This window comes from Sebastes umbrosus, chromosome 22 (genome assembly GCF_015220745.1).
Source record: "Sebastes umbrosus isolate fSebUmb1 chromosome 22, fSebUmb1.pri, whole genome shotgun sequence".
In the NCBI taxonomy this organism is placed as follows: domain Eukaryota; kingdom Metazoa; phylum Chordata; class Actinopteri; order Perciformes; family Sebastidae; genus Sebastes; species Sebastes umbrosus.
Window position 1 is genome coordinate 15,311,125 of NC_051290.1, and position 25,409 is coordinate 15,336,533.

Here is a 25,409-nt window from a genome sequence, read left to right on the forward strand (position 1 = left end):
TTTTCTTGATTAATTGATGAGTTGTTTGGTCTATAAAATGTCAGAAAATGGTGAAAAATGTATCAGTGTTTCCCCAAAGCCCAAGATGACGTCCTCAAAATGTCTTGTTTTGTCCACAACTCAAAGATATTCTGTCAAAGAGGAGTAAAGAAAAACAGAAAAATATTCACATCTAAGAAGCTGGAATCAGAATTTGATTGAAACCGATTACCGTTATTAGTTGGCGATTAATTTAAAGGGACTGTTTGTAACTTTTTACACGTATAAATCTACCGGGTCGGTTTCCCATGGGCGCTCGTATATGCGCGCATGGGAAACTGGCCACACTTGCTTGTGGCTACGCTGTTCAGCCTCCCTGTGGATACGTACCATCAGACTCCAACACAAACTACACGGAAGCACCAAAACCGCAAAGTTATATCTAGTGAAGCCCGTCTTGCAAAACAGTGTTGGCCGCGGTCGTAGTACGCGGGGGAGACCGTAGCTTTGGTCTCCAGGGCCGGAGTCTCTGCTGTACTCTGCTCCTCTGCTCCTCTGCCTGCTTGCCTTCACTCACACACCGCGCTCGTTATTCGCTCCACCTCTCACGTGCATGCGCGCACACTACACACTGCAGGAGAGTTAGTTTAGCTCTTAGAATATCTAGTGAATGTACAGTGGACGTTTGTGCAGAAATAACTGCTGCAGCTCTTCGAGACCAACAGAGGTTTCCCGTGTCTTGTGAAGTGACGGGGCTCTGCAGCGAGTTACATTATTGTCTCCGACCGGGTGCCGGTGTCTTTCCTGCGGCTGCGGTCGGAGACGATAACGTTTCTCCGCACTAGGATCAGCATTGATTCATGGAGAGACCTTCGTCTGGTCAGCTAACATTACTGCCAAGCAGGTGAAATATAGAGTGATATTGTGGTTTTAGCTGACGTGTGTCACCTCACTGTGTTGAGCGATGCTCGTTCATGTCTACGCAGAGCGAGCACAAGCGCGAGCCCGACGCTGATTGGTGGTGTGAATTGGTTATGACTGCTGGAGTAGATTACACAAACACACAAATCACCCAACTCTGGTCCTTTTAGATACATATAAGAACGTAAGAGGTTACTTACACAGCCTGCTCTGTAGAAGTCTGTCCCCATGGGAAGCCCTCTGAGCACCGATGTCCGAACAGCAGTTGGCTCTGTAATCATTTGGGGAGCAAAATGACAACACGTTACATAGCTAGAATGACAAGAAATGAATGGTTATAAGAAAGTAGAGATGCCCTGCCGATTCCGATTTTCTTTCTAAGAACTATAATTGACAGCATTTTTTTCACCACCGCCCCGGAACCATCCAGAAAAATAATTTTAACCGTCCCAAAATCAGTGTACACCATCAGAAATTCTAAATGTTTTCCTTTTCCTTTGTTATTGTCATCTATAGTGTTTATTTGCATAAAAATACACAGTTCAAATGAGTAGGAAATAAATAAATATCTGCTTTGACTAAAAATAATTTTTAGCATTAGTTTTAATTCTATATTATAAGCTGCTTAGAGAAGTTAAACAGGTCATATTTCTCTCTCTATTATCTATTTTATATTGCTGTGAAAACATCTCCTTTAAACAACTACATTTATTCAAGTTATCTCTGCTTAACATGATACCTGCACTGCAAACTTCAGCTGATTAGTGCAAACAACTGATTTGATTTAGTAATGACACCGTTTCTTATAAAACATAAAAGAATAAGTAATGACCACTTAAAAGTTTAATTCAAATACAAATCTGGGTTTACAGTGCGAGCTCTTGATTCTCAGTGCTTTCTATTGAAGTACATGAAACCCAGAGAGCAGCAACAGCACCTGCATGGATCAGCAGCTGTTCCTGATCGCAGCAGAAGGTGGCAGCATATATGTACAGTGACATCCAAATTACTTTGTGTGCGTGTCTGTCTGTGAGAGAGAGAGAGAGAGAGAGAGAGAGAGAGAGAGAGAGAGACAGAGAGAGAGAAGTTGATGGTATTGAGTCAGTCTTCAGTGTGACAGCAGTGAGAGATGATCATGCGGCGGACAAACTTCCACTGCTATCATCATCGCCATCATCATCATCCTCCTCATCACCACCAACTAGACCCAGCAGCTGAGGAATAATGTCAGCCAACAACAACACGACTACCGAGGTGAGAGACTACACCTGCGTGCGCTTCTACGTCTCCACCGTGTCCTTCTCGGTGCTCCTCTTCTTCAACCTCGTCATCAACTGGACCATAGTCCGCGTGGAGCAGCTCCGCAGTCACGCCCGCTTCGTGCTCGTCTTCCACCTGCTGGCGTCCGCCCTGGTGCACCTGGGCATGCGCAGCGTCTTCTACTACCACCAGCTCTACCACCTGGACGCGCGGCCGCTGAGCAGGTCCGCGTGCCTCGCCATGATCACCGTGTTGATCAGCAGCGCGTCCAACATCCTGCTGACGCTCACGGCCATGGCGCTGGACCGATACTGCGCCGTGTGCCACCCGATGCGCTACACCACGGCCGCCTGCACATCTGGGCGCTGGGCGTGGTTGCTAGGTGCGCTCACCTGGCTGGTTGCTATGGTGATTGCGCTAAGCCTCCTCCTCCCTCAGGAGGAGTATAACGGGATGTGTGGAGGGGAGCAGCTGAAGAAAGGCGAGCTGCAGAAGGTGTTGTTCATCGGTGTGTGCACGGTGGTGATACTGTACAGCTACGTGAGGATCCTGGTGGAAGGACGGAGGTTAGGGGTGGTGAACCGGCGCAACCGAGCCGGCTGTAGGACCATCCTGCTCCACGGTACCCAGCTGGCGGTTTACCTGCTGCCTAACTTTGTGAACTTCATGCTCTCGATGCTTAGCAACCGGTCGCTCATCCAGCCGGACACTAAAGAGATGGCAGCCGTGGTGATCTTCGCGTTCTTCAGCTTGGCTCAGTGCGTCGCTCCGGTTGTTTACGGTTTGCGTAAAGAGGAGCTGATGGAGCAGCTGAGTTACAGGTTCCCCTGCTGCTCCCGGTACCTGAAGAGCGTGCTCGGATGGACGGTGCACAACAACTGGCCACACACGCAACAACACATCACAAGGTATGTTCCAAAAAAAATATAAGCAGTGGTAATAAAAACAGTAACACTAATAGCAGAAACATAGAAAGACACAGTAAAAGCAGCAACAAAAATATCTATATATATATATCGAAAAAAAATAGAAACAGAAATAGAAAGATATAGAAACAAAAAATAAAAATATAGAAACAAAAACATATATATACAAACAAAAAATAAAAATATACAAACAAAAAATAAAAAATTAGAAACAAAAAAATAAGATATAGAAACAGAAATAGAAAAATATAGAAACAAAAAATAAAAATATACAAACAAAAAATAAAAAATTAGAAACAAAAAAATAAGATATAGAAACAGAAATAGAAAAATATAGAAACAAAAAATAAAAATATAGAATCAAAAATTTAAAAATATAGAAACAAACAAAATAAAAATAAAATATAGAAACAAAAAAATAAAAATATAGAAACAAACAAATAAAAATACGGAAACAAAAAATAAATAAAAACAGAAACAAAAAAATAGAAACAAATCAAGTTTATGGGTCTCTAGCTCTAAGGGAGACCTAATTAAGTATCTGGACAAAAATGTCATAATGTATTTTAAAATCTCGTTATATTATGACTTTATTCTCATAATATTACGACTTTTTTCTTGTAAACTAATAACTTTATTATAATATTACGACTTTTTTTCTGTAAACTAATAACTTTATTATAATATTACGACTTTATTCTCATAATATTATGACTTTATTCTCGAAATCTCAGATTTATTTTTTTCCCTCAATGTGGCCCTAATACTTCGTCGTACCGTCGTACATTAAACCTACAACAATGATAAATAAAAATTAAAATGTAAACAAAAAACAGTTATTAATTTCCACTAATTAAAAAAAACAAAACAGGGAGTCACTGGAGAGGAGCTGAAGAGTCCCATGTGGCTCTGGAGCCGCAGGTTGCTGACCCCTGCAATAGATGCATCCAGTTTTTAATTAGTTTTTACTTTAAATCCATGGTGCCATTTCTCATTTATTATGCAACCTTTATACAGCGTCTATAGGCTGATGAGAGCAAGTTTTGTGTTGCAAGGCTGTGAAAAAAATCGGGCTGATGAGTCATTAAATGCTCTCACTTTTCTAATTAGTCATCAAGTCTGTTAAAGATGACCCTTTTCTCAGGCTAAGTGTCATCAACCAGAGTGATTTTTCACAACCTGGCAACCCAAAATGAGTTATCTGGCTTATAAGTGATGAATAAAACACCAGAAAGTGGAATCATAGTGGGATTCATGTCAAAACATGTTTCTTTACAGATTCATGTATGTGGACATTTGCATATATGGAAAGAAAATTATACCAGTGGAGAAAAATATCTGAAATTTCCACCCCTAATAACAATAAGCAGTAAACCACATGATAGTACTTTGTTCTTGTGCTCACTATATTCAATTTACTGTTTGATAAACCTGCATGTCTGTTATCCACAATCCAAACACACCTACACATTCGTTTATAGAGAAACAGACACTTTCCTGTCTGAAATTAGATAGTTAAATGCTATGCTGATCACACTTATTATACAGGAATATAGTTCCATATTTTGGGAAATACTCTCTCCGGCTCCTGACTGTAGCTTCATATTTAACGTTTAGACATAAGAGTGTTACAAAACAAAGCAAATAAGCGTGGGCTATTTCCCAAAATATGAAACTAAAGGACAATATTAGACTACACAGGAAACACAGTACCGTGCTGTACATACTTTAGATGTTCTATTTGTTTCTACAGTAGGCCTATTATTGTTTTTTATGAACTAAAAAAATTCTCAAATCTAAGATTTTAAAAATACATTATGAAATTTTTGTCCAGATACTTAAGTAGGTCTCCCTTAGAGCTTGAGACCCATAAACTTGAGTTGTTTGTATTTTTTTTTTTTTGTTTTGTTTCTGTATTTTTATTTTTCTGTTTCTATATATTTTTTTGGTTTCTATATTTTATTTTTATTTTCTGGTTTCTATATTTTTTAATTTTTGTTTCTATATTTTAAGTTTTTGTTTCTAATTTTTATTTTGTTTCTATGTTTTTATTTTTTGTTTCTATATATATATTTTTTTCTATATTTTTATTTCTTTGTTTCTATATTTTTTTTATTTCTGTTTCTATATTTTTTATTTTTCGTTTCTATATTTTTTAATTTGTTTTCAATATATTTTTTTATTTTTTTGCTGATTTTACTGTGTTTTTCTATGTTTCTGCTATTAATTTTACTGTTTTTATTACCACTGCTTTTGTTTATTTGTTTTAATCTTAACTACAAGGGTAGCCTCGTATCATCATTCTGATTCTGTTTTAAACTTAATTGGCCTGTCCTTTACTAAAAATAATAAACATTTGATAACCAGAAAGATGTAACCACACTATGTAAAATATAAGTGCTGAATGCAACAGCAAAAACATGGGAAATCTAAAAGTGATCTTTGAAGGAGGGGGATTAATAGCAAGATAAGGTCACCTGATTGAAAGAAACGTGTGAAACTTGTTGGTGCATATGGATCGATATCACTATGACTATTGCTACAATATGACTAATTAGATTGACATTTGTTGCCTAATTTAAGGATGAAACCACAATAAAATAATTCCCTTGTGAGTGTTTTGGAAATTTGAGCGTGTTAAGACATTCCACCACAATCCCCGCTGAACCTAAAGTGTTATTTCAGGTTCTTTTTCCTCTCTTTTTTCCCCCCTCAGGGAGCGAACGCTGACAGCGCAGACGATCATCTCCCTGCAGGTCTCGCAAGTCCCAGAGGAGGAGGAGGAGGAAACACGGCCAATGTCAGTCAGGAGTTCCTCACATGACTCAGAATCATGTCAAGGCGATACGGACAATGACTGATGCGGGGGAAAGCAGGTCAATATTTACACAGAATATTTGGATAACAGCTCAAGTCTTAAGGGAACTAAAGGAACCGCCTGGAACATAATGATCCTATAAGGTGTCTTCCTCTGGCTGTGCATCATGGTCACGCCAACATCAGCACGTCGCTCTATTTGTGACCTTTTTGTCAGGAGAGCACACATGCAGATTCACATTGGAGCTGGAGTACGGTTGAAGAAGAAGTGGACAGTTCTCTTGTACATTTTCCTGGATGGTCCAGGGATTTAAACCTCAAGTCTTCAGGTCACAAGTCTCTGACCTCAAGGCCACAAACAGCCCAGCATTTGGGATTCAAATGACTGGGATAGAGGATAAACACATCGTCTGGTGAATGTTGTTCCCATGTGTTCTTAACCTTGTGGATATTAAATATTAAATAATTTATTCCAAAGAAAACGTATTTTGTGAGGTCACAGTGATCTTGATCTTTGTCCACCAAATTCTTATCAGTTCATCCTTGAGTTCAAGCAGGCTTTGTGCCAAATCTGAAGAAATTCCCTCCAGGCGTTCCTGAGATATTATGTTCATGAGAATGGGGCGTATGGACGGAAGGACAACCCGAAAACATAATGCCTCGGCTATCAATATCAGCGATACCTGCCCTGGTATTACTTGGTATCGGATCAAAACCAAGCTAAGCTTAGCTTAAAGGGAAAAAGTTGCCACCTTTTATGTGGACGTCCAATCAGTGTTGATGGTAAATGTAGTCCATTGGAGCAATAATTCCTCAGTGCGTGCTATATTGACCAAGAAAGCTGAGTTTGCTGCTACAAAATCTGTTGTTCTTCCTGCATCCAATGCTGTCATTTGGCGTGTGACAGGGACGTAGTCGGAGGAAAGGAAGAACTACAGGCTGGTATTTCAGCTTAGATTTCTTGTCTCCGTCCCTGTGTAGCCAGGGGACACACATGCTCTAGATGCCGCTAAAAAACAAATGCCCTTTTTCCCGTTTGCTTGTATTGTAAACTAGTTACGTTTCCAAATGCGAAAACGGCGTCCCAAAATATGAGTGCAGAGGATGTTATGGACGAGGATACATTTGAACTTGGCTGACTTATTCAAGCCAGAGTATACGACCAAAGAAATGCATTGGAGAGAGGCCAAGGCTGTGGCTGCATTAGCCGTGCAAGAGGATATGGCCGGCGGGGACCCTCCAGGTGCCAGAACCTCGCACACAATGCATCCTGGTACATGTAGGCACTGCCAGCACGGCTCCGCAAGAAGGAGGACTCAGCTTTCTGGGTCAATACAGTAGGCTATGAAGAGGGATTTATTGCTTCAATGGACTACATTTACCAACAACACTGATTGGACATCCACATAGAAGGTGGAGAGTTTTCCCTTTTAAAAAGCAGGAAACGTATTTAAAGGGACTGTTTGTAACTTCTTAAACGTATACAGTAAATCACTGCGGGTCGGTGTCCCATGCGCGCTCGCGTGCGGCTACGCTGTTCAGTCTCAGACTCCGACTCCAACACAAACTACAGGGAAGCACCAAAACCACAAAGTTCTATCTAGTGAAGCCCGTCTTGCAAAACAGTGTTGGCCGCGGTCGGAGGACGCAGGTGAGACCGTAGCTTTGGTCTCCAGGGCCGGTGTCTCTGCTCCTCTGCCTGCCTGCCTTCACTCACAGCTCGCTCCACCTCACGTGCATGCGCGCACACTACACACTGCAGAAGAGTTAGTTTAGCTCTGAGAATATCTAGTAAATGTACAGTGGACTTTGGTGCAGAAATAACTGCTGCAGCTCCTCCAGACCAACAGAGGTTTTCCGTGTCTTGTGAAGTGACGGAGCTCCACAGCGAGTTACTTTATCGTCTCCGACCGGCTGCCGGTGTCTCCCCTGTTCCCTCTGACCGCGGACGGGAGGCTGAAGCAGGAAAAGCCAACACTAGGATCAGCATTGATTCATGGAGAGACCTCCGTCTGGTCAGCTAACATTACTGCCAAGCAGGTGAAATATAGAGTGATATTGTGGTTTTAGCTGACGTGTGTCGCCTCACTGTTTTGACAGATGACCGCTCACATTCAGGTAGCGCGTGCACACGGGCGAGCGCGAGCAACAGGACGCTGACTTTCGTTGACTTAACGGCCACAGTTGTCGCTGTTACAACCAATTTCTGATTCTTACAAACAGTCCCTTTAACATTTTTTTTTTTTTTTTTAAATGCTTACTAGCACCTCTAAAATTTGCAAATTTATATGTTATATCTCATAAATTGTAATTTTTACATTTCTTTTACATTTTTACAATGATAGTAATAATAACTTTCTCGAAGTAACGCTGGCTCTTGCTTTAAACTTCCATATAATGCTTCCCCTTCTCTGAATTTACCACCAAATAAATGATACAATCAGTGGGAAGTGTTTGCAGGCAAAGCGAGACTGTCGGTTTGGTCGACCTGTTGCATAGTTGCCGCTAAGCTTGTCAGTTAGTTTTTAGTCAGACGGAGGAAAACATGTGGGGAAATTCTCAACATTTTAACCACAGGGCTCGTGAGGCGCCGGCACATCTTTCGGTCTCGCACCCACGGCAACAACACTTGTCAAGTCAGAGAGTGTATAAGGGCAGGAGGTGGTTCCCGTTGTTTTTTCGAAAGCGGCACATAAGCAGCAGCAGCTTTCTGGTGGCAAAGCTCTCACTGACTTTCCTGTAAGTGTTAATACTCTGGAAGAGAGCCGCAGAAGTGAAAGCACTGTTGCAGGTTGTTATGAATACAACAGAAACAGGAAGTGAAGTTTGGCGGAAAGGGGAGTGAAAATGCTTCGATGGGATTTTTGTTTTTTGCTGAGCTTCAATATTTAATTGGGGTTTTTTTTTACAGGTTACATGAGATTATACAAGAAGAAACCAGAAAAAAAGTCAGAGTAGTTTGGCTTGTTAAAGGCTACATTCACAGATATGGTGACTGAATATTTAGAGAATCTGGACTTTACAGAACAGTTGTATTGAGACTCTATACAGGCCTAACAAAAGGTGGGTTTAATGACAGAAAAATGTCAGCAGAAATAAATTGATTTCGTCGCTCTCACCGGTGCAAGCCAAGACAGATAAATAGACCGACAGATGAATAGATACTTTATTTATTTACCCCAATAGGAACGTGTGTTAAACCAAAAAGCTCAAAAGATCTGCTTAAACACCGACTGGCATGTGATCACGTCGTGTTCAGACAAAAGATTACTAAGTTAAAAGCAGTATTGTTCGTCAAGAGTTATAGAGAGGCGAGTGTGCAGACCTAATTTAAGCCCTATGCATGCTTTGACACAGCAGATTAAAACACCACCAAATGCATTTACTGTACAATGTACCAGGTATACAGACTGACAGTTCATTTTCTATATTACAGTTAATGATGCCTGCTACCTTTAGCTGAGAAAATAAACTTGCACTTTGGACGGCCACTAGTAAAGAATGAACCTGCGCTTTAAAAAAAAAAAAAAAGATCTCTGTTCAACTGGAGTCACAACAGGAACTTCCAACAGCACCTGTCAAACGGTTTCTAAGGCATTTTGCTCCTGACATTAATGTTTCTGTGATGAGCACCAAGTAACATGCAGAAAGGCATTAAAGAACATAAACACCACACCATTACTGTATATACATTTTGATCACATGGTATATATATAAGTGTATAAATCCAAGAGGAAAGCATTCACCTTTGTGTATAAATTAAAACCCACTAAAAACAGATTAGTTCAAACCTCGTAACTGGCCTCTTTACCTCAAAGATGCATCGACGTATTTCTTTTTCCCCATCAAAAATAACACCACAATCTAATGTTTCACCAGATTAGATGATGAGATCATTCAACCAGATAGTTATGAAGGCTGAGATACAAAGTAAATGCCGCATTTAAAAGCTCCACGCACACATCGGAGACATTCAGTCAGCAGCTGCTTTACAGTACATGCGCATCAGGGCTGAATAATTTGTGGAAATACTGATTTTTCTGTCCTATTGATTCATTTTGATAAATCCTTATGTCATATAGATTAAAAATCCAGCTCAAATTGAGACCTCCAGCCCATATTCTAGAGGTCTTGAGTCTGAATTAAATAAATACGGGGCGGCTGTAGCTCAGTGGGTAGAGCGGGGTTGGCGGTTCGATCCCCGGCTCCTACTGCGTCCTTGAGTGAGACTTTGACCCGTGACAGAAAAACCCGAATTGATTGTGATCGAGATAACACCGTGAATCATTCAGCCCCAAGTGCAACAAAGAAGATACGTGGGTACCGATGTGTGATGGAGCAATTGTGATGATAATAAATGTTGTTTAAGTGTGAGAGGACTTGGCTTACATGACCCTGTACCTGGTGAGAGATGCAGAAGAGTGAAACAAAAAAACAAAAAAACAAAAAAACGGACGTGAAGATACTGGTGGCGTGGTGCGTTTAGAAACCCAGAGGGTGAGGAGCCACCACTCCTCCGGTCTCCACCACGGCAGCAGAGATGGCCCGCATGTTCTTGAAGAGCTGTCTGGACTGACTGGAGCGCAGAGACTTGACGTCTTTCATGATCCTGTCGTACGCCTGAGGGACGAAGGGAGCGTTAAATCAAGGTAAATCGTTTCATCTCCAAAAATTGATGAATAAAATTTAGCTGCTGCATTTCAAAAAACTTGAGACAAACATTGACAGTGTGGAATAAAATCATCCAAAAAAAACAAACGTTGAATCTGGTAAACTAATGGATGTTCATGACACCATACCATTTCGAGAAGTTAAGTGTGGAAGTATTTTGTAATCAAGACTGGCTGGATAAGCTGACGGTTTGCTGACTTTGTAAAATGCATTAGCTTGTCATCCAGGTGAGGCAACAGAGGCACCGCAAAGGAACAGGACGTCAATTCTACAACCTAGTTTAGGATTACGCTACACGGGTTGTGTTTTAATGAATTAATAATGAATTATATGTTAGTTCGAATTTGTTCAAACTTGACTTTTTGGGAAAGTGACAGCTGCACACTGACTGAAGCTGCACCGTAGTGTTGCACGGTATACCGATACTAGAAAGGTATCGCAATGCCCTGCTGTACCCCATTTTATTAGTACTGGTACTCTAAGAATGACAGTGTTTTAATAAGAGCAGTAAGCTACTTCCTAGGAGTTCCCACGCAGTGTGTGTGTGTTTACAGTGCTCTCTCTACTCTAGGCGGGCAACTGGAGCCTTGGAAACCCCTCGCCGCATGCAGTACCACTCTCCGCCTGAACTGTTACTGATGTGCTTCAGTGAAAAATTAAGGGAATATGTCTGGCAATATTATCCACATTATTGTGAATTTTCTTTCTGAATCGTCCCCTCTGTGAAAATAGAATGATTTAGAGTAGCATTACATTATATTAATATTAATAGAGCTTTAGGATATAAGCTTATCATGAGGCTTTACGCTTTTTTTGTTTTACATTCTACAATAAAATACTCAATTTATCTTAAATTATGAGCTCATCAAACAGACATTTTTGTCAGCGTTTCTGGCTTTGACTGCAGGATCTTACCTCCACACACCAGGTCTCACACAGCATCTTCTCATGCTGAGCTGAGGCGCTGCCCTGACTCAGAGAGCGTGAAGCTCTGCAGAGAGGGGGAAAAAAAAACACACAAAAGGTCTCTTTAGGCTGCGTAGGAGTTTCTAGGTGGAATAAAAGTAGACCAGAGAGAAGGTGGGTGGGAGAGTGAAGCGAGAGAGGGGGTGAAATGGGGACAAAGAGAGAGTGACAGAGAGAGTGACAGAGAGAGAGACAGAAATTGTTATTGTCTATTGTCTTGTCACCGTACCTGGAGAGGACCACCACCATGGCGTAGAGGTCGATGGCGCCGTCCGCGACTATCTTCAGGACAAACTGTTCATCTGCAAACATAAATCAAGTTAAAGAATACGATTTATTTTTCTACAAGAAGCATTCCCATCGTCTGAAATGACTACCTCTTGCACCAGTTTTTTTTTTTCTTACACCCACAGGGTTTTTTCTCGCCTTCACACACACACACACACTTACCAATGATCTTCTTGCCGTGTTTGATCAGCAGCTCCTCGACGACCGCTCCGAACTGTTCGATGGCTTTAGTGGTCTGGAAATCAAATGTGAATCAATAATTAAAGTGGCAGTAGGCAGTTTATTTTTGGCATCATTGGGCAAAAAAATCCATAATAACCTTTCAGCATATTGTAATTCAAGTGTTCTGAGAACTAGACTTCTGCTCCTCCTTTTTTCAGGTTACCTGTTTCATGTACTACTTTCACGATATAGCGAGCATTTTATAAAAAGAACTTTTTAAAATCATATTTGCTCCAATCTCGCCTACTTCAGCTTTAAAAAGGCATAAAAAAGCGGAAAAATCCCATATGCCACCATAATCCCTACAATGTAAAAAATGTATTACACAGAAGAAAGGTTTAACGCACCAGTTCACCGCTCTGTGCCAGCTCAGGATGTACAGTTCCCTGCAGTGTCAGACCTGTGCTCAAACCTGCCTTCCTAAAAAAAACAACAGAAGAAGACAGTGTTATATAAAACACGGCTGAGGAAGCACAAAGTTGAAGGAGGAAATAGATAAAAAAAAAAAAAAAAAGTACATTTAATTCCTGGAAATGTGACATTTGTATTAATAGACAGGATAACTCCTATCAGCTGATGCGCTAACGAATTAGCCGTTTCTGCTCGGGCGTCAGCTGCAACTGCAAAGTGACGTAATGAAGGATGGGATTGACTTAAATCAATATATTGCATCATGTGTTGTGCAGGTATTGCACGGGAAGTCCCCCACCCACCATCAACTACAGCAGTTTAGCACTTCCTGTCCCCGAGACATGAGAAAACAGACAAGAGTGTGAAGTGAGTGAGAGATTCAACCTTTTGGCTCTCTTGGTGAGTTCTCCTGCGAGCATCCCGGCGTTGCCGATGGGGTTCTTCAGGGCCTTCTGTAAGCTCTTCAACTGGTTACCGGCATTCTGCGGGGACACGCATGATTTATCAATCACTACTGCTTTTCTTAAATCAGGTTCTTACTACGAGGGATGACTAGGAAACACACATGAACACACTGTTCTCTGCCAACAGTTTGAGTCATTTCACACGAGAGATTTCTCCATTTCTTTTCTTCTCTGTGCTCTTCTCACCAGTTTAAAGTGTGATTACTGAGACTGCACCAATCAGGATTCAGCACAACATTTTAATGAGATTGTGATGGCAGTTGGTGGTTGTTTGGTAACCGTCCAATCTGATAAAACCTAAACAGTCGTGATGAAGCAGATTACCTGAGGTTTTGGCTGCTGAATTCTTCTACCAAAAGATGTTTTCTTTTACTTTGAGTGTGGCTTATTGTACTCATAAATATCTGATGTACCAGAACAACCTCTGGGAACTCCCAGAATCATGAAGACTTTTCTCCGTTTTCGGATTCTTCTTCGTTCACCTGGAGGCGTGCCTTAAAAACAATGTTTTCTTCAAGAATTCAAGGTAACATGCGGTGAGTAATTGATACACAAATGGTGATATTGTGGGTGAAGTATTCCCCTGAAAAGACAAAGAGATCAACAAGGCACTGAGTGTTTAGAAACACAGGCGTAACCCCGATCCTTGGTGTAAAATAAGTATAAGGAAGTTGCTTCATGATCACCCATTGGTAAAGCTACAAGACTACATGACAAGAAGCAAGCAGAAATCACTTCCTCTCTACAGAACATCTGTACTTTTCCACACAGACATTATCAGATCACACAGTCAGCCAAGTCTGAGAACAAAATTATACAACTAAGAGGTTTAATTTTTACCTGGAAGCCGTTGAGGGCCACGAAGAGCCTCAGGATGTCGTTGGTGCCCTCGAAGATCCGGAAAATTCTCAGATCCCTCATCACTCTCTCCACTCCAGAGTCCTGCGGAAACGGACACAGAAAGATGACGACCTTCAACTTGTACTAACAGAGTATTGGCTATTTTCTTTTTCAACTAAATCCTACCCAGAGTAAAGCCGCAACAATCACATATAACCCATAATGTACTACTATGAATGCACGGAATTTAACTTTGATCGTGAAATCTTTGATGAAGCCTCACGTTTGTATTTGCATATTGCACCCAACACGAGACATATCTTACACCTTACACATACAGGACATTTTGATGTCTTGCACAAGTTAAAATTAGGTAGTGAGAACCAGCTGCAGACAGGAACAGATACCGTGTCTATTCATTTCTGTGTTTCTGAATTCTGCATGTGCATGTTACAGGTCATATTTTTAGGGACTGGACGGTGTGCATACTAATGGAAATGTACAGAGCGCCACTTCTGACTTGACTTCCTTGGTAGAATGAAATCGTGAGTCAAAATGTGCACCGTGAGCAGAACTAATCACAGTCTGGTGATGGATTCTTTTTCCCCCTCTTCCATTTAGACAGCTCATACCCAACAACTAATTTCACAAGTTGTAGAAACACGAAGGGGTGTATTTATTTGGGGGTTTTTTTATTATTAAAAAGGATTTTATTGTGAAGGACGTAGGGCATTGTCCTCCCTGTTTTGTTTTGTTTGAGGGGTAAAAGGGACAAATAAAGGAAATGGAACATGGATCATTATTTAACCTGTTGCTGCATTATATCTACATGCTTTCCAATAAGAATATTATAAAAAAATAGAAACACAAAGGGTACTGAAACACATATAATAAGTGTATTTGTGAAGCTAAAATGTTCAAATTCTGTCGAGACTTTTAGTCAACAAATTTATGAGATTGTAGATTGTTCTATTAAACTAAATTGCTTTGAATCGTACAGGTTATTTTGTCCATCCTGTGTCAGTGCTCGAGTACAATTTGTACCAAGATTGCCACCTCTGCAGTTAGCGGTTTAAAATGTGAACTTTCCACTGTATTGAGAGGCTGGCAAAGCAGCTCGGCTGCTAGAGAGGCGGCCTACTGCATCACCTGGTTCGCTATTTTTTTCAAAGCAGCATTATTGTTATACAACTTCACTTCGCCCCCACATCTTCAGCTACATTGTACCGTCTATTCTTGAAGAAACCATAATTGTGGTATCTGTATTTTTCAGAGCGTGAGCTCTGGCATGCAACAGCTATGATTCAAGACCACACTGAGAAAGTGTACGTGACTTCTGCCTCAGCTACACAAATAAATGTGTAGTGGTTGTTTGAAGCTTATAGACCTTTTATTGCTGCTCTAATTTCATCATCGCCGATGAGCTGATAAAAATAAATAAATAAATAAATAAATGTTTCTACTGAGCTACTGTTGCAGAGCTAATGTAGAAATGATCTGTTAAGAACATATGATGAGTTCAAAAACAGTTCCTGGTATTATCTATTAAAAAAAAGGAACTAAGGCCTCAGGAATGAACTGGAAACTAAAAGTCCATTTTGCACATTGCCATGAAGACTAGGTCAAATTGGCTGATAACGCCAAATTCACACCAGAGCAGTAAACACATCATGGGACTACTGTGACATGTTGACCTATATTACACCTCAAAAAAGGGGAACATACGTCCCACCCGCAGAAAAATTGATTTATTGCGATGAGCCGCACTTCGTCGCTGCCTGGTGTGAATTCGGCGTAACAGATTAATAAACAACTGTTTGGATGGATGTTTCAAATGTGGAGCAGTATGCTCTTCAGTGTAGAAAAGGAGGAACAGGAGACTGAAAACACCAAGTCATCTGCATAGTGTAATTTATTTATACTTTAGTATATAACAAAGTTATGTTTTGTTTCTCTTGTTTACTTGTTCGCTCTCAATTGTTGCTCCTTAACCACTAAAACTTACAACGCTGGCTGATTGTGTGAATGAAAGCTGTACAAGTTGTAGCCAGCTTCATGTTTGCGTTTGACCAGTGAACAGTGTAAGCACCACAACCTATGCCTTAATAGTTTGGGGCCAGCAACTATGGCCAGGGAACTATTTAGACCCTAGATCTTGTGGTCAAAACACAAGTTAAGTTATTATGTTTCTAAAATGGTTCTTGGAAACATTCCTGCAGTGAAAATGTGCTTTTCTATACACAGAGAGGGAATTTTTGGTGCCAGGGAGTAAAGTCCAGGAACTATTGAGAACCAAATCAAGTTTCTTAGTTCCCTTCTGGAAAAGATCCTGGCTCTTCTCTATCCAAAGGAGGTAATTTCTCGGGGTAGGACGTATGGTGCGGACTATTTTGACTTTTGTCCCACCAGTCAAAACCCAGGTCAAGTTTCCTAAAAAGTTCCTGGTTCTGGAAAAAGGGCTAAAATGTTGCAGGGTACTCTCTCATCCCTGCTTATAGTTTCTATCAAAAACAAATTTAACATTTCTACTACTACATTGTGAACTACTTGTTTTATTAACCTGTTGTGTGTGTGTGTTTGCCTTTTGAAACGGTAAGTACTGTTTTCAACAGGCTCTAAAATGTCCCATGCAGCTTCTCATTGGTCCCCGGGGTTTGTATGTAACAGGAAGTGGTCTGAGCACTCACCTTCATGTAACCCATGCCGCCCATCACTTGAATGCATTCGTCAGTCACGTTCCAAGCTGCTTCCTGTCACAATTAAAACAACAATCAGACGAAGGCTATTGAGAAATACACAATCACAAATCATCTTAATTCAGCAAACAAGCCTAGAGACGTCTAACTCCTCTATATACCACCCCGAGTGTTCAGTCTTCCACAGAAAGAGGAACATCAGAAATATTTGGAAAGAGGTGTTGCCTTCCCCAGAAGAAGTAATTAATAACAATATACACAAAAGTGGAAACAAAAGATTGCATACTTTTCTAAAAGCTGGTGTAAGAGGCAATTATGCAATCATGTCAGCCAGGCATTATGGGAAATATTAGCTCCTCTGGTATACATGTTTAACCAATGAAAGTGTTGATTAAAATCTTACAGAGGCAAAGATCTTGCTGATGGCAGCTTCTATCTGGAATTCAGACGCTCCGCTGTCCATGTTGCCGCTGATCATGTAGGCCATAGACTGCAAAACGACACAAAAGAAGTAATATCAGCATGAGTTTATGACATCTTGTTCAGGTTGAAGTTGTTCAGCAGAAGTACACAATAACGCAAAGTATAAAAGTGGTTTAATATGTTGATAATTTGTGCTCAAAACATCTTTGCTCGGTAAATTAAGTTTGTTTTGTAGGCTTTGCGCTACATATAAACCAGTAAAATGGCACAATAATTAAGAGAAGTAAGTCAATAGTGTGTGTATTGTGCTGCCGTTAAACAGGAAATAACTATACTTGATGTTGCTAGATACTGGCAGTATTCAGTTCAACGCCGCTTTTTATCAGAATCGGCATCAGACAGCTTGTGCAGAAAGTGAATCACACTTTGATGTAGAAAAATTCACTGTTATGTCCTCGGACCTCAGTGACGTATTGCAGCATGGTCATGCGAGCGATCTTCTCCTGGATGGCTCCGTAGGTGTGGATCTTGCTCCCAAACTGGGTTCTGTTGGCTGCATGGTCCACCTGATGAAAAAGAGGAAAACGACGGTCACTATCGCACCTTGATTTGTAGCTACAGGCTGTGTGTTGTAACAGCATTAAAAAAGACAGACGCTTCCTCATACTTTAAGACTTTTAGCAGCCTATTTTGGGGTGAAAAATGTTGACGACGTCTAGTTTTTGTGCATAAAGAGGAAGTTTGGTTCGGCTGCCGGCGAGCATCAATCTTGTGGCGAGCTGCAAAACTGGTGGCACTGAGGAAGGAGCTCAGCGTGACCACATAGTTGGTTGCGAAGAACATGCCACAAGGTCTGAATATAAACAACTGAAGTGAAAGTAACTTATAAACATGTGGTATAAACATGTGGTATAAACATGTGGTATAAACATGCGGCATTGCTATATAAAAGATATGCAGGGCTCTTAGACGATTAGTCGACTAACTGGTTGTTTTGGTCAACTCAGATTTCTTTAGTTGATTATTTGTTTTTTACCATTGGAAACCAACCTATAAATAACTAATTTTCCCCTTTCTTTTAGTGTAAAGAAGTACAATGGTTCAATGAGCAATCCATTTACAAAACAGATGATGAACAGCCCGAGGTTTCTCGCTGATCTCTCTGCTGCGACTAAAATCTGACTGTTGTTTCCTCAAACCTGCCAACAATTAATTTATCTTCTCTGTTCTCAGTTGTCCTTGCAAAACATATTTCACCATGATGAGTCTGATACCCACCAAGCACACTGGCTTCCTATTTACCTCTGTGAAGAAATAGGAAGTATGAAAACCCGACACTCTGTGTCCACTTTTCTCCTTTTTGACAACGACATTTTCCTTCGTCGGCTCCTGCATGAACAGTAGCCTACGCAGGACGTGTGTCACATGCCTGTACCTTATTACGTGGGATCTATAATAGTGTGTCCAGAGTAGGGCCTGCTACTCTTATTAGGACAACACCACCCCCAGTGGTAAAATAGGAATAGAGGTGCATTTTATTGAAAAATTGGAATTAACAACTTCTCTGCAATTTTCACACTTTGCAAAATCATCCAGTTCTGGACCTCGGGCCTTCTGTATCCTACATTAAACTACTGCTTTTGTAACACTATCAGAACAACAAGTTGAATACTAAGAGTTCAAAATGACCACTTTTAGGAGAGTCCTTTACATACTTTTTAGAAAAACCTCATTCCAAAGTACATGTTTGGTTACACAGTCAGTCAAAAAAACGTTGAATGTTTGAGAAAAACAACAGACGTGACCAGAGCACGTTTGACTCGTCGGTGCCTGTAACCTCAACAGGAAGTTTCATAGCAGAAACAGGCCATAGTGAACTACAAGAAGGGGTATTTCCCACAAACCCACAACAAACGAAATACAAAAGCAAGTCCAGGTGTGACATCGACAATACAAGTAAAAGCATTGCAGCAGAGGGGAAACACGACAACACATATAGAGACATAAAGCTGTAAGTTGAAGCTATAGCTCGTCCTCTACAGTAACACCACTTCCCTTCCCGTCTACATTTATGGTGCTAAAGGTACTCACAGCTTTGTTGATGACTCCCTTCATGGTGCCGGAGAGGGCGGCCGCCATGCCGAAGCGCCCGTTATTCAGGATGTTCATGGCCACCTTGAAACCTTCGCCCACCTCGCCCAGCAAGCAGTCAGCCGGCACGCGGACATTGTCGAAATAAACCTCGGCTGTGTTGGACGCCTTGATGCCCATTTTCTTCTCTGGAGGGCCACTGGGATTAAGAAGATGGGTGATTGTAAAGGGGAAATAAAAAATTTAAAAAAAGAGATTTCATGTGACCGGAAAGAGAGAAAAAACATATTCCAACCTCTAAAAGGGATAGTTTGGGTGTTTTGAAGAGGGGTTGTATGAGGTACTTATCCATAGTCAGTGTTGGTGGTTTTGATGAGAGCATATATGGATACAAAAGCTTCAGTTCCCCGTCTGAAAGGGATGTCTGACGGCAATGTAAAGCCATGAAAATATTTTAAATATAGCGTACATTTAAACGGATATTGATTTTTTTTAGGTGGGCCTTTCTTTTAGGTGGCTAAAATATGTTTTGCTGCTGGCCCCGTCCACAGCAGTACATTGCTTTGCTTCCGTGCATTAACTCCTGTCTGCTTCTCCAAACTGTTGGCGTGCCGACCTTCATCTACTGTAGGCAATACACTGACTATAGATAAGCACCTCATACAACCCCACTTCAAATCACCCAAACTATCCCTTTAACATAAAAAACATTAAATCGTGTCATGGTGTTCAGTGATAAACTGTCAATAATGTAAAGAAAAGGTGTGCTCACTCACTGTGTCACTCCTCCAAAGCTCTTCTCCACGATGAAGGCTGAGATCTTGTCCTTCATCTCCCCAGTCTTGGGATCTTTCACGGCCGTCTTGGCGAACACTGTGAAGATCTCAGCCAGACCTCCATTGCTGACGAGAGAAAAAGGAAATCAGCTTTGAGCCATTACATTGTGTTACTGGACAAATTGCACAATGCCGCCTCCTTGTGGTGAAAGAAAGGAAGAATTCTGATGACTGTGTCCTCACCTGATCCAGATCTTGCTTCCACTGACGGTGAAGTACTGTCCGCAGGCGGACTGAACAGCTGTGGTCTTGATGGAGGCGGCATCAGAACCACTGGCTGGTTCGGTTAGGCAGAAGGCGGCTACATACTCACCTGGAGGACAAACACAGACAACAGAAATGATTCAGCAGCTCAACATTCTGCCTTCATCAGATTATGTTCCTTCTCAATTAGAGCTGTCAAAGTGTGTTTTAGCACCACTAATTTCTTTAACGCAGAAATGAAACTTGCAATTTTTTGGCTGTAGCGGGCCCAGTTTTAAAGCTAGAGTGAAGATGGAATCCATGGTACCAACCATGTCATACTAGATTCCTAATGAGGTTAAATAACGCTCCAAACTTAAACTACATTTTGGCGAAGAAAAACTGGCCATTTCAAAGGGGTCCCTTGACCTCTGACCTCAAGATATGTGAATGAAAATGGGTTCTATGGGTAACCACAAGTCTCCCCTTTACAGACATGCCCACTTTATGATAATCACATGCAGTTTTGGGACAAGTCATAGTCAAGTCAGCACACTGACACACTGACAGCTGTTGTTGCCTGTTGGGCTGCAGTTTGAAATGTTATGATTTGAGCATATTTGTTATGCTAAATGCAGTACCTGTGAGGGTTTCTGGACAATATTTGTCATTGTTTTGTGTTGTTAATTGATTTCCAATAATAAATATATGCATACATTTTCATAAAGCAGCATATTCACCCACTCCCATGTTGATAAGAGTATTAAATACTTGACAAATCTCCCTTTAAGGTACATTTTGAACAGATAAAAAGAATGTGCGATTAATCGCGATTAACTATGGACAATCATGCGATTAATCACAATTCAACATTTTAAACCATTGACAGCCCTATAGTCAATACATTGAAAATGTGTTATCTACATGAATATGAAACAAAAAGGTGCAGGAGGAGTACACGTGTAGTCTAGTCTTCTTACCTGTGGCAAGCTTAGGCAGGTACTTCTCCTTCTGGGCTGGATTCCCAAAAAGCAGAATGCCTTTGAAGCCAATGGACTGGTGGGCGCCCAGAGTGATGCCAACGCCGAGGTCATAAGTGCCAACGATCTCAACCAGCCGGGCGTACTGTAAGATGGACGTTATCACGTTAGACTCATTGCACTCGCCTGTTTGACACAATTATCCACTGTGCAATGTTTACTATTAAATATCCATGAATGTAATCAAGCAGGCGTACCTGTGTGTTTGAGAGGCCGAGGCCGCCGAGGTCAGCTGGCACCTGCAGGCCAAAGGCACCCATCTCCTTCAGGCCCTGCATGGTGTGATCTTCAACCTTCTCCAACGCGTCGTTCTTGGCGGCATCATTCACCTCCTGCCCAACAGGAAGAAGAACACATGGAGGGTGAGGAGGCGCGAGCTATGAGGGATTCATCCAAGAGCTCAAAAGAGATTTGAAATTACCTCGAAAAATTTGCCGACAGGCCCCACGAGCTCTCGAAGAAACTGCTCCTGCTCCTCATTCATGACTGCGGCACACACAAGCGTTATTTCACTACTACAACTCTTTTGATTTTGACAGATATGAACATAATCTCCTCCAATTTACCTGAGGGGTAGGGAAACACCTGGGCGGTGGCGATCTGCCCTTTGAATATGTTGACAGCAAATGATTTGGATTCCTGTGGTAAGTCAAACATAGTAAAGCTTTTAAAGCAAACACAGACAGACAAATGTTTAGTTAACTGTTGTCATGTAACTGTTGTTTATCTTGGATGTTTAACAAAGATATCGGATGCAAACATTAGCGATATTCTCTAGCCCGCAGTCTTTCCTGCATTTGTTGAAAAACCTGCTTCACAGCGCTACAAGAGGGCTAAAACTCCACAAGGTACCTTTAATTCTTAAGGTGAGTTAACTAGATTGATACAGTTGGTGTTTAAAAGCCATTTTATAAAACATAGAAGAAAAATAATAACATGATCTCAAATATAATAATTACATAATAACAGTAATATAGAATTAACATACTGCAGCAACTGTCTTCTTATCCACTTTAGTGGCCGCTTCACTGCCGACTGCTGCCGTCTTCTCCAGCACCGCCTGAAGAGAAAGAGCAAAGCAGAGTGACGAGAGGAAAGGATGAGCTAGGGCTGAACAACATTATTCTCACTTTCATTGAAAAATACATTAAAATGAATCATAGTGTGATTTCTTTTTTTTCAAAACACAAAAAGTTTTTTTCTTAAGTCTGTAGAATACGATTTGTAGGCCGGTGGTACACCGAAATCTGTAACCGCAGAGAGCCTGAAACACAATGGCGTCACCGTTTCGGACGGCTGTTGTCAGAAAATGGCATAAACTGTCTCTGCAAGAAACTAAAGTTTAAATAAAATTGAGTGCAAAAACATATTGCTAAAAATGGCAACACGGCTGGGACAAAATCTCACCTCAAATTATGTGATTCTAATACATAGGACGACAGCATGCTGTTTGGCGTTGTTAATACATTCAGTGATCAGAATCCAGCGCTATGAGCCAAAGAAAGTTTTTCCAGTTTGCATCAGCTTGGTAAGATGCCCCGAGGACTGATCTCAAGCTCTAAATGGGTGAAAGTTGATGCCAAGGACACATCAGTCAGCTGAGTCACCAAGCAGCAGGAGTACTGTGCATACACAGTATATATTATTCAAATAGAGAATGATAGGGTAATGATAGGAATTATTACAGGGCTGCTGTATTGCATTTTATTGTACAGATAATAAACAGGTACCTCAGAGTGAACCTGTAATATCACTGTGTTTATGAAAGTAAGTCAAATATAATATACCTGAGTGAGTGGATGAGTATCACAATATATTCCTTACTCAATACAGCCTGTGTGCGCCCAGGAAAAAAAGCATTTAAGCTCATATCAAAGCTACAAATCGATCTCTGAGCTCTACCCGTTACTGCTCTTTATAGAAATGGAGCCCATTGAGAAACGATTCATTACTTTGACTGAAATAATTCAGCATCATTTCAGTCATAGTAAGATCCAAGCAGTTTGAATGAGAGGCAAATTGGGTTGTAAGTTGGCAGTTATCGCACCGCGTACGTTTGCTTATCTACAGTATTGAAAAAAACTGACATAAGTGTGTGTGTGTGTGTGAGTTAAAGATACAGACAGGAGCAGCCTGACTACTAATACTAATAATAATAACAGTGTAATACTGTATACCGTGATAACGTAAAATCGTGATACCTTCTAAGACGGTTATTGTACCGCCAAACTCTCATATAACCCTAGAGCCGAAATGTATATAACTGCCTGTATTTACTTAAAATTAATTTCTAATTATGCATTTTATTTGTTTCTGGATTTTTTTCACACACTTTATTTCTAGGAATATGACATCACCAGAAAAAATAAGCAAAAAATACCAGCTGTGTACCACTCTGTAAATACGTAAGTTACAAATGTCATGTGGTCCATACATCCACAGGAAGCAATCCGCAAATATCATTCCACGTGTAGAAATACATGCACAAATGTGTAGATATCACTTTACATGTAAACCTTAAAATATGTATTTACAGAGTAAGTTATGTGTATTTGCAAATCGCCCAGTATTTTTGTGAATGTGACTTTACACAACACCAATACAAAAATACATGTTTGTGGATAGTGAAATATCTGCAGATCATGGTACACATTTGTGGAATGTCTTCTGTGGGTTACAACTAATAAAGTCCAATAAAAACTTCCATACAGATCCTAATATTCTGATTGCATAAAAAAGAAAAGAAAAATGTTTTACTCAGATGATACATATGGCAGTGTGTTCTTTATACTATGACAGTTTTCCTAAAATTAGATTTTTTTAAAAAGCGCAATATATTGCCTTGCTTACAGTATCGCAATATATTGAATCATAACCCCTGTATCGTGATACGTATTGTATCGCCAGATTCTTGCCAATACACAGCCCTAGTGTTTAAAAACCTAAAATGTTCAACATAGATTTCAGTAGCGGCAGACAAAAAAATTGTGTGGCCAGTCGAAATGTTCAGTGACCTGCCACAGTGACACTTAAGGAAACAACTTAATTTTAGACCCTGCATACAGGTACAGAACATCTGTTACCACACCCACATGAGTTGAACATTTATGCTTGTAAAGACTAAATAACTCTAGACCAATACTGTAAATAACATGATGTGTTACATATTTTCTGATAATATATGCAGCAGTGAGAAGCACAACATGGCCTGAACCCTGATGGTCTGGACAACAACAGTGTCACCCACATTCATGGTGTCACCTTTATGACTGAGTCATGTGACCAGTGAACTTTCCCCCACTTCCAGTGTGAGGTGGTGCCAGCCAACGTTATATCAGTCTACTGCATTATAGGCCAAAACAAGGACAATAAACTAAGATATCATAAAACCCCAGCATGCAACAAACATATCTGACAAAGTGGAAGTAAAATATATATTATAATGCAGGCTAATGTTATTGTAACGTTACCTCTGCTGCTTGGCTTGCATAGAGACGGGTGTTTTGCACAGCAATGACAGCTCCGGCATGACGCTGACCTCTGTAGTGCAGACAAGACAAGAAATGAAAGGTGACTTAATGGTTATTACGTCATCTACGTAAAGAGACGACAGGTTTAATCAACAATAGCTTTGAATGTTAGTTTCGTACCCAGATAACAACACGGGAGGAATCCGGAGAATGGAGCCGCACAGGGCGGAAGACTGGCTCACTTTACGAAGCAGCATCTTTTGTTCTAAAGGAAGAAATAACACCGTATTTAACTAAATAACACACTTAGCAAACTAGACGGTAACCAGGCAGGTTAGCTCACGGTTACGTAGCAACGGCGGCTAACTTAGCAACCTAGCAGCTACGTAACGATTTGTTTTGTAACTTGGCTAATCTTTGACTAAAAAGCAGGAAAACCCAGTTAAAATATTTGTATTCTTTCTATCTAAAATGAGCATATATTTATAGTACACACCGATACAAGTTATATTAGGACACGTCCTCTGCGTCCGTCCAGTAGCCGACTGTTCCTTCGAATGACATAGATTTCCTTTTCGGAGCAGGAGGTGTCTAAAAGGCAACCCGCAAATTGCGAAACCCGAGCTGAAGTCTCCAAGAACTCTCGCGAGACTCGCTGTCTTTACTTTACCTAACCTTAACTATTCGAGGTCAATGCCTAAACCTTAAGTATTTGAGATGAGTGCCTAACCTTAACTATTTGAGATCAATGAATAACCTTAAGTATTCGAGATGAGTGCCTAACCTTAACTATTTGAGATCAATGAATAACCTTAACCATCTCGCGAGAGTTTCCCCCAACTCGCGGGTTACCTTCTAGACACGAACCTTTCGGAGCACGGCTCGCTGGGAAATGTCTGCTCGCG

At 40.8% G+C, this 25,409-nt stretch overlaps 2 protein-coding genes across 3 annotated transcripts; one reads left to right on the top strand and one right to left on the bottom strand.

Moving 5' to 3' along the window:
- The first annotated feature begins 1,711 nt into the window (after positions 1-1,711).
- Positions 1,712-6,389, top strand: zgc:194312 (uncharacterized protein LOC794943 homolog). Of its 2 annotated transcripts, XM_037758815.1 has the most exons (3): positions 1,712-1,931; positions 2,168-3,068; positions 5,803-6,389. In XM_037758815.1, exons 1-3 carry the CDS (start codon positions 1,811-1,813, stop codon positions 5,945-5,947), a joined length of 1,167 nt encoding a protein of 388 aa, XP_037614743.1. In that variant the 5' UTR covers positions 1,712-1,810; the 3' UTR covers positions 5,948-6,389. The 2 variants fall into 2 exon arrangements, with proteins under 2 accessions (XP_037614743.1, XP_037614744.1); XM_037758816.1 differs by lacking the exon at positions 1,712-1,931 and having other exon boundaries at positions 1,940-3,068.
- A 2,412-nt stretch (positions 6,390-8,801) lies between these two features.
- On the bottom strand, positions 8,802-25,156 carry acadvl (acyl-CoA dehydrogenase very long chain). The gene is made up of 21 exons (XM_037758791.1): positions 25,001-25,156; positions 24,685-24,769; positions 24,505-24,574; positions 22,023-22,094; positions 21,601-21,673; positions 21,456-21,520; positions 21,232-21,366; positions 20,975-21,119; positions 19,995-20,124; positions 19,752-19,877; positions 18,976-19,174; positions 17,346-17,450; positions 16,865-16,951; positions 16,453-16,515; positions 13,766-13,867; positions 12,846-12,943; positions 12,398-12,470; positions 11,991-12,063; positions 11,770-11,842; positions 11,490-11,565; positions 8,802-10,523 (listed from the first exon to the last, which is right to left on the bottom strand). Exons 2-21 carry the CDS (start codon positions 24,759-24,761, stop codon positions 10,386-10,388), a joined length of 1,980 nt encoding a protein of 659 aa, XP_037614719.1. The 5' UTR covers positions 24,762-24,769; positions 25,001-25,156; the 3' UTR covers positions 8,802-10,385.
- Between the last annotated feature and the right edge of the window lie 253 nt (positions 25,157-25,409).

What these genes read in the sequence shown, in the direction of transcription:
- zgc:194312 (XM_037758815.1), top strand. Translation starts at nt 1,811, where the DNA reads ATGAAACCCAGAGAGCAGCAACAGCACCTGCATGGATCAGCAGCTGTT. An exon ending in TTGTGTGCGTGTCTGTCTGT is followed by an intron (nt 1,932 to 2,167) that starts GAGAGAGAGAGA and finishes TGAGAGACTACA; the next exon opens with CCTGCGTGCGCTTCTACGTC. An exon ending in ACGCAACAACACATCACAAG is followed by an intron (nt 3,069 to 5,802) that starts GTATGTTCCAAA and finishes TTCCCCCCTCAG; the next exon opens with GGAGCGAACGCTGACAGCGC.
- acadvl (XM_037758791.1), bottom strand. Translation starts at nt 24,761, where the DNA reads ATGCTGCTTCGTAAAGTGAGCCAGTCTTCCGCCCTGTGCGGCTCCATT. An exon ending in AGGGAGTCATCAACAAAGCT is followed by an intron (nt 17,451 to 18,975) that starts GTGAGTACCTTT and finishes CTTTTTCATCAG; the next exon opens with GTGGACCATGCAGCCAACAG. An exon ending in TGCTGCAATACGTCACTGAG is followed by an intron (nt 16,952 to 17,345) that starts GTCCGAGGACAT and finishes GTCGTTTTGCAG; the next exon opens with TCTATGGCCTACATGATCAG.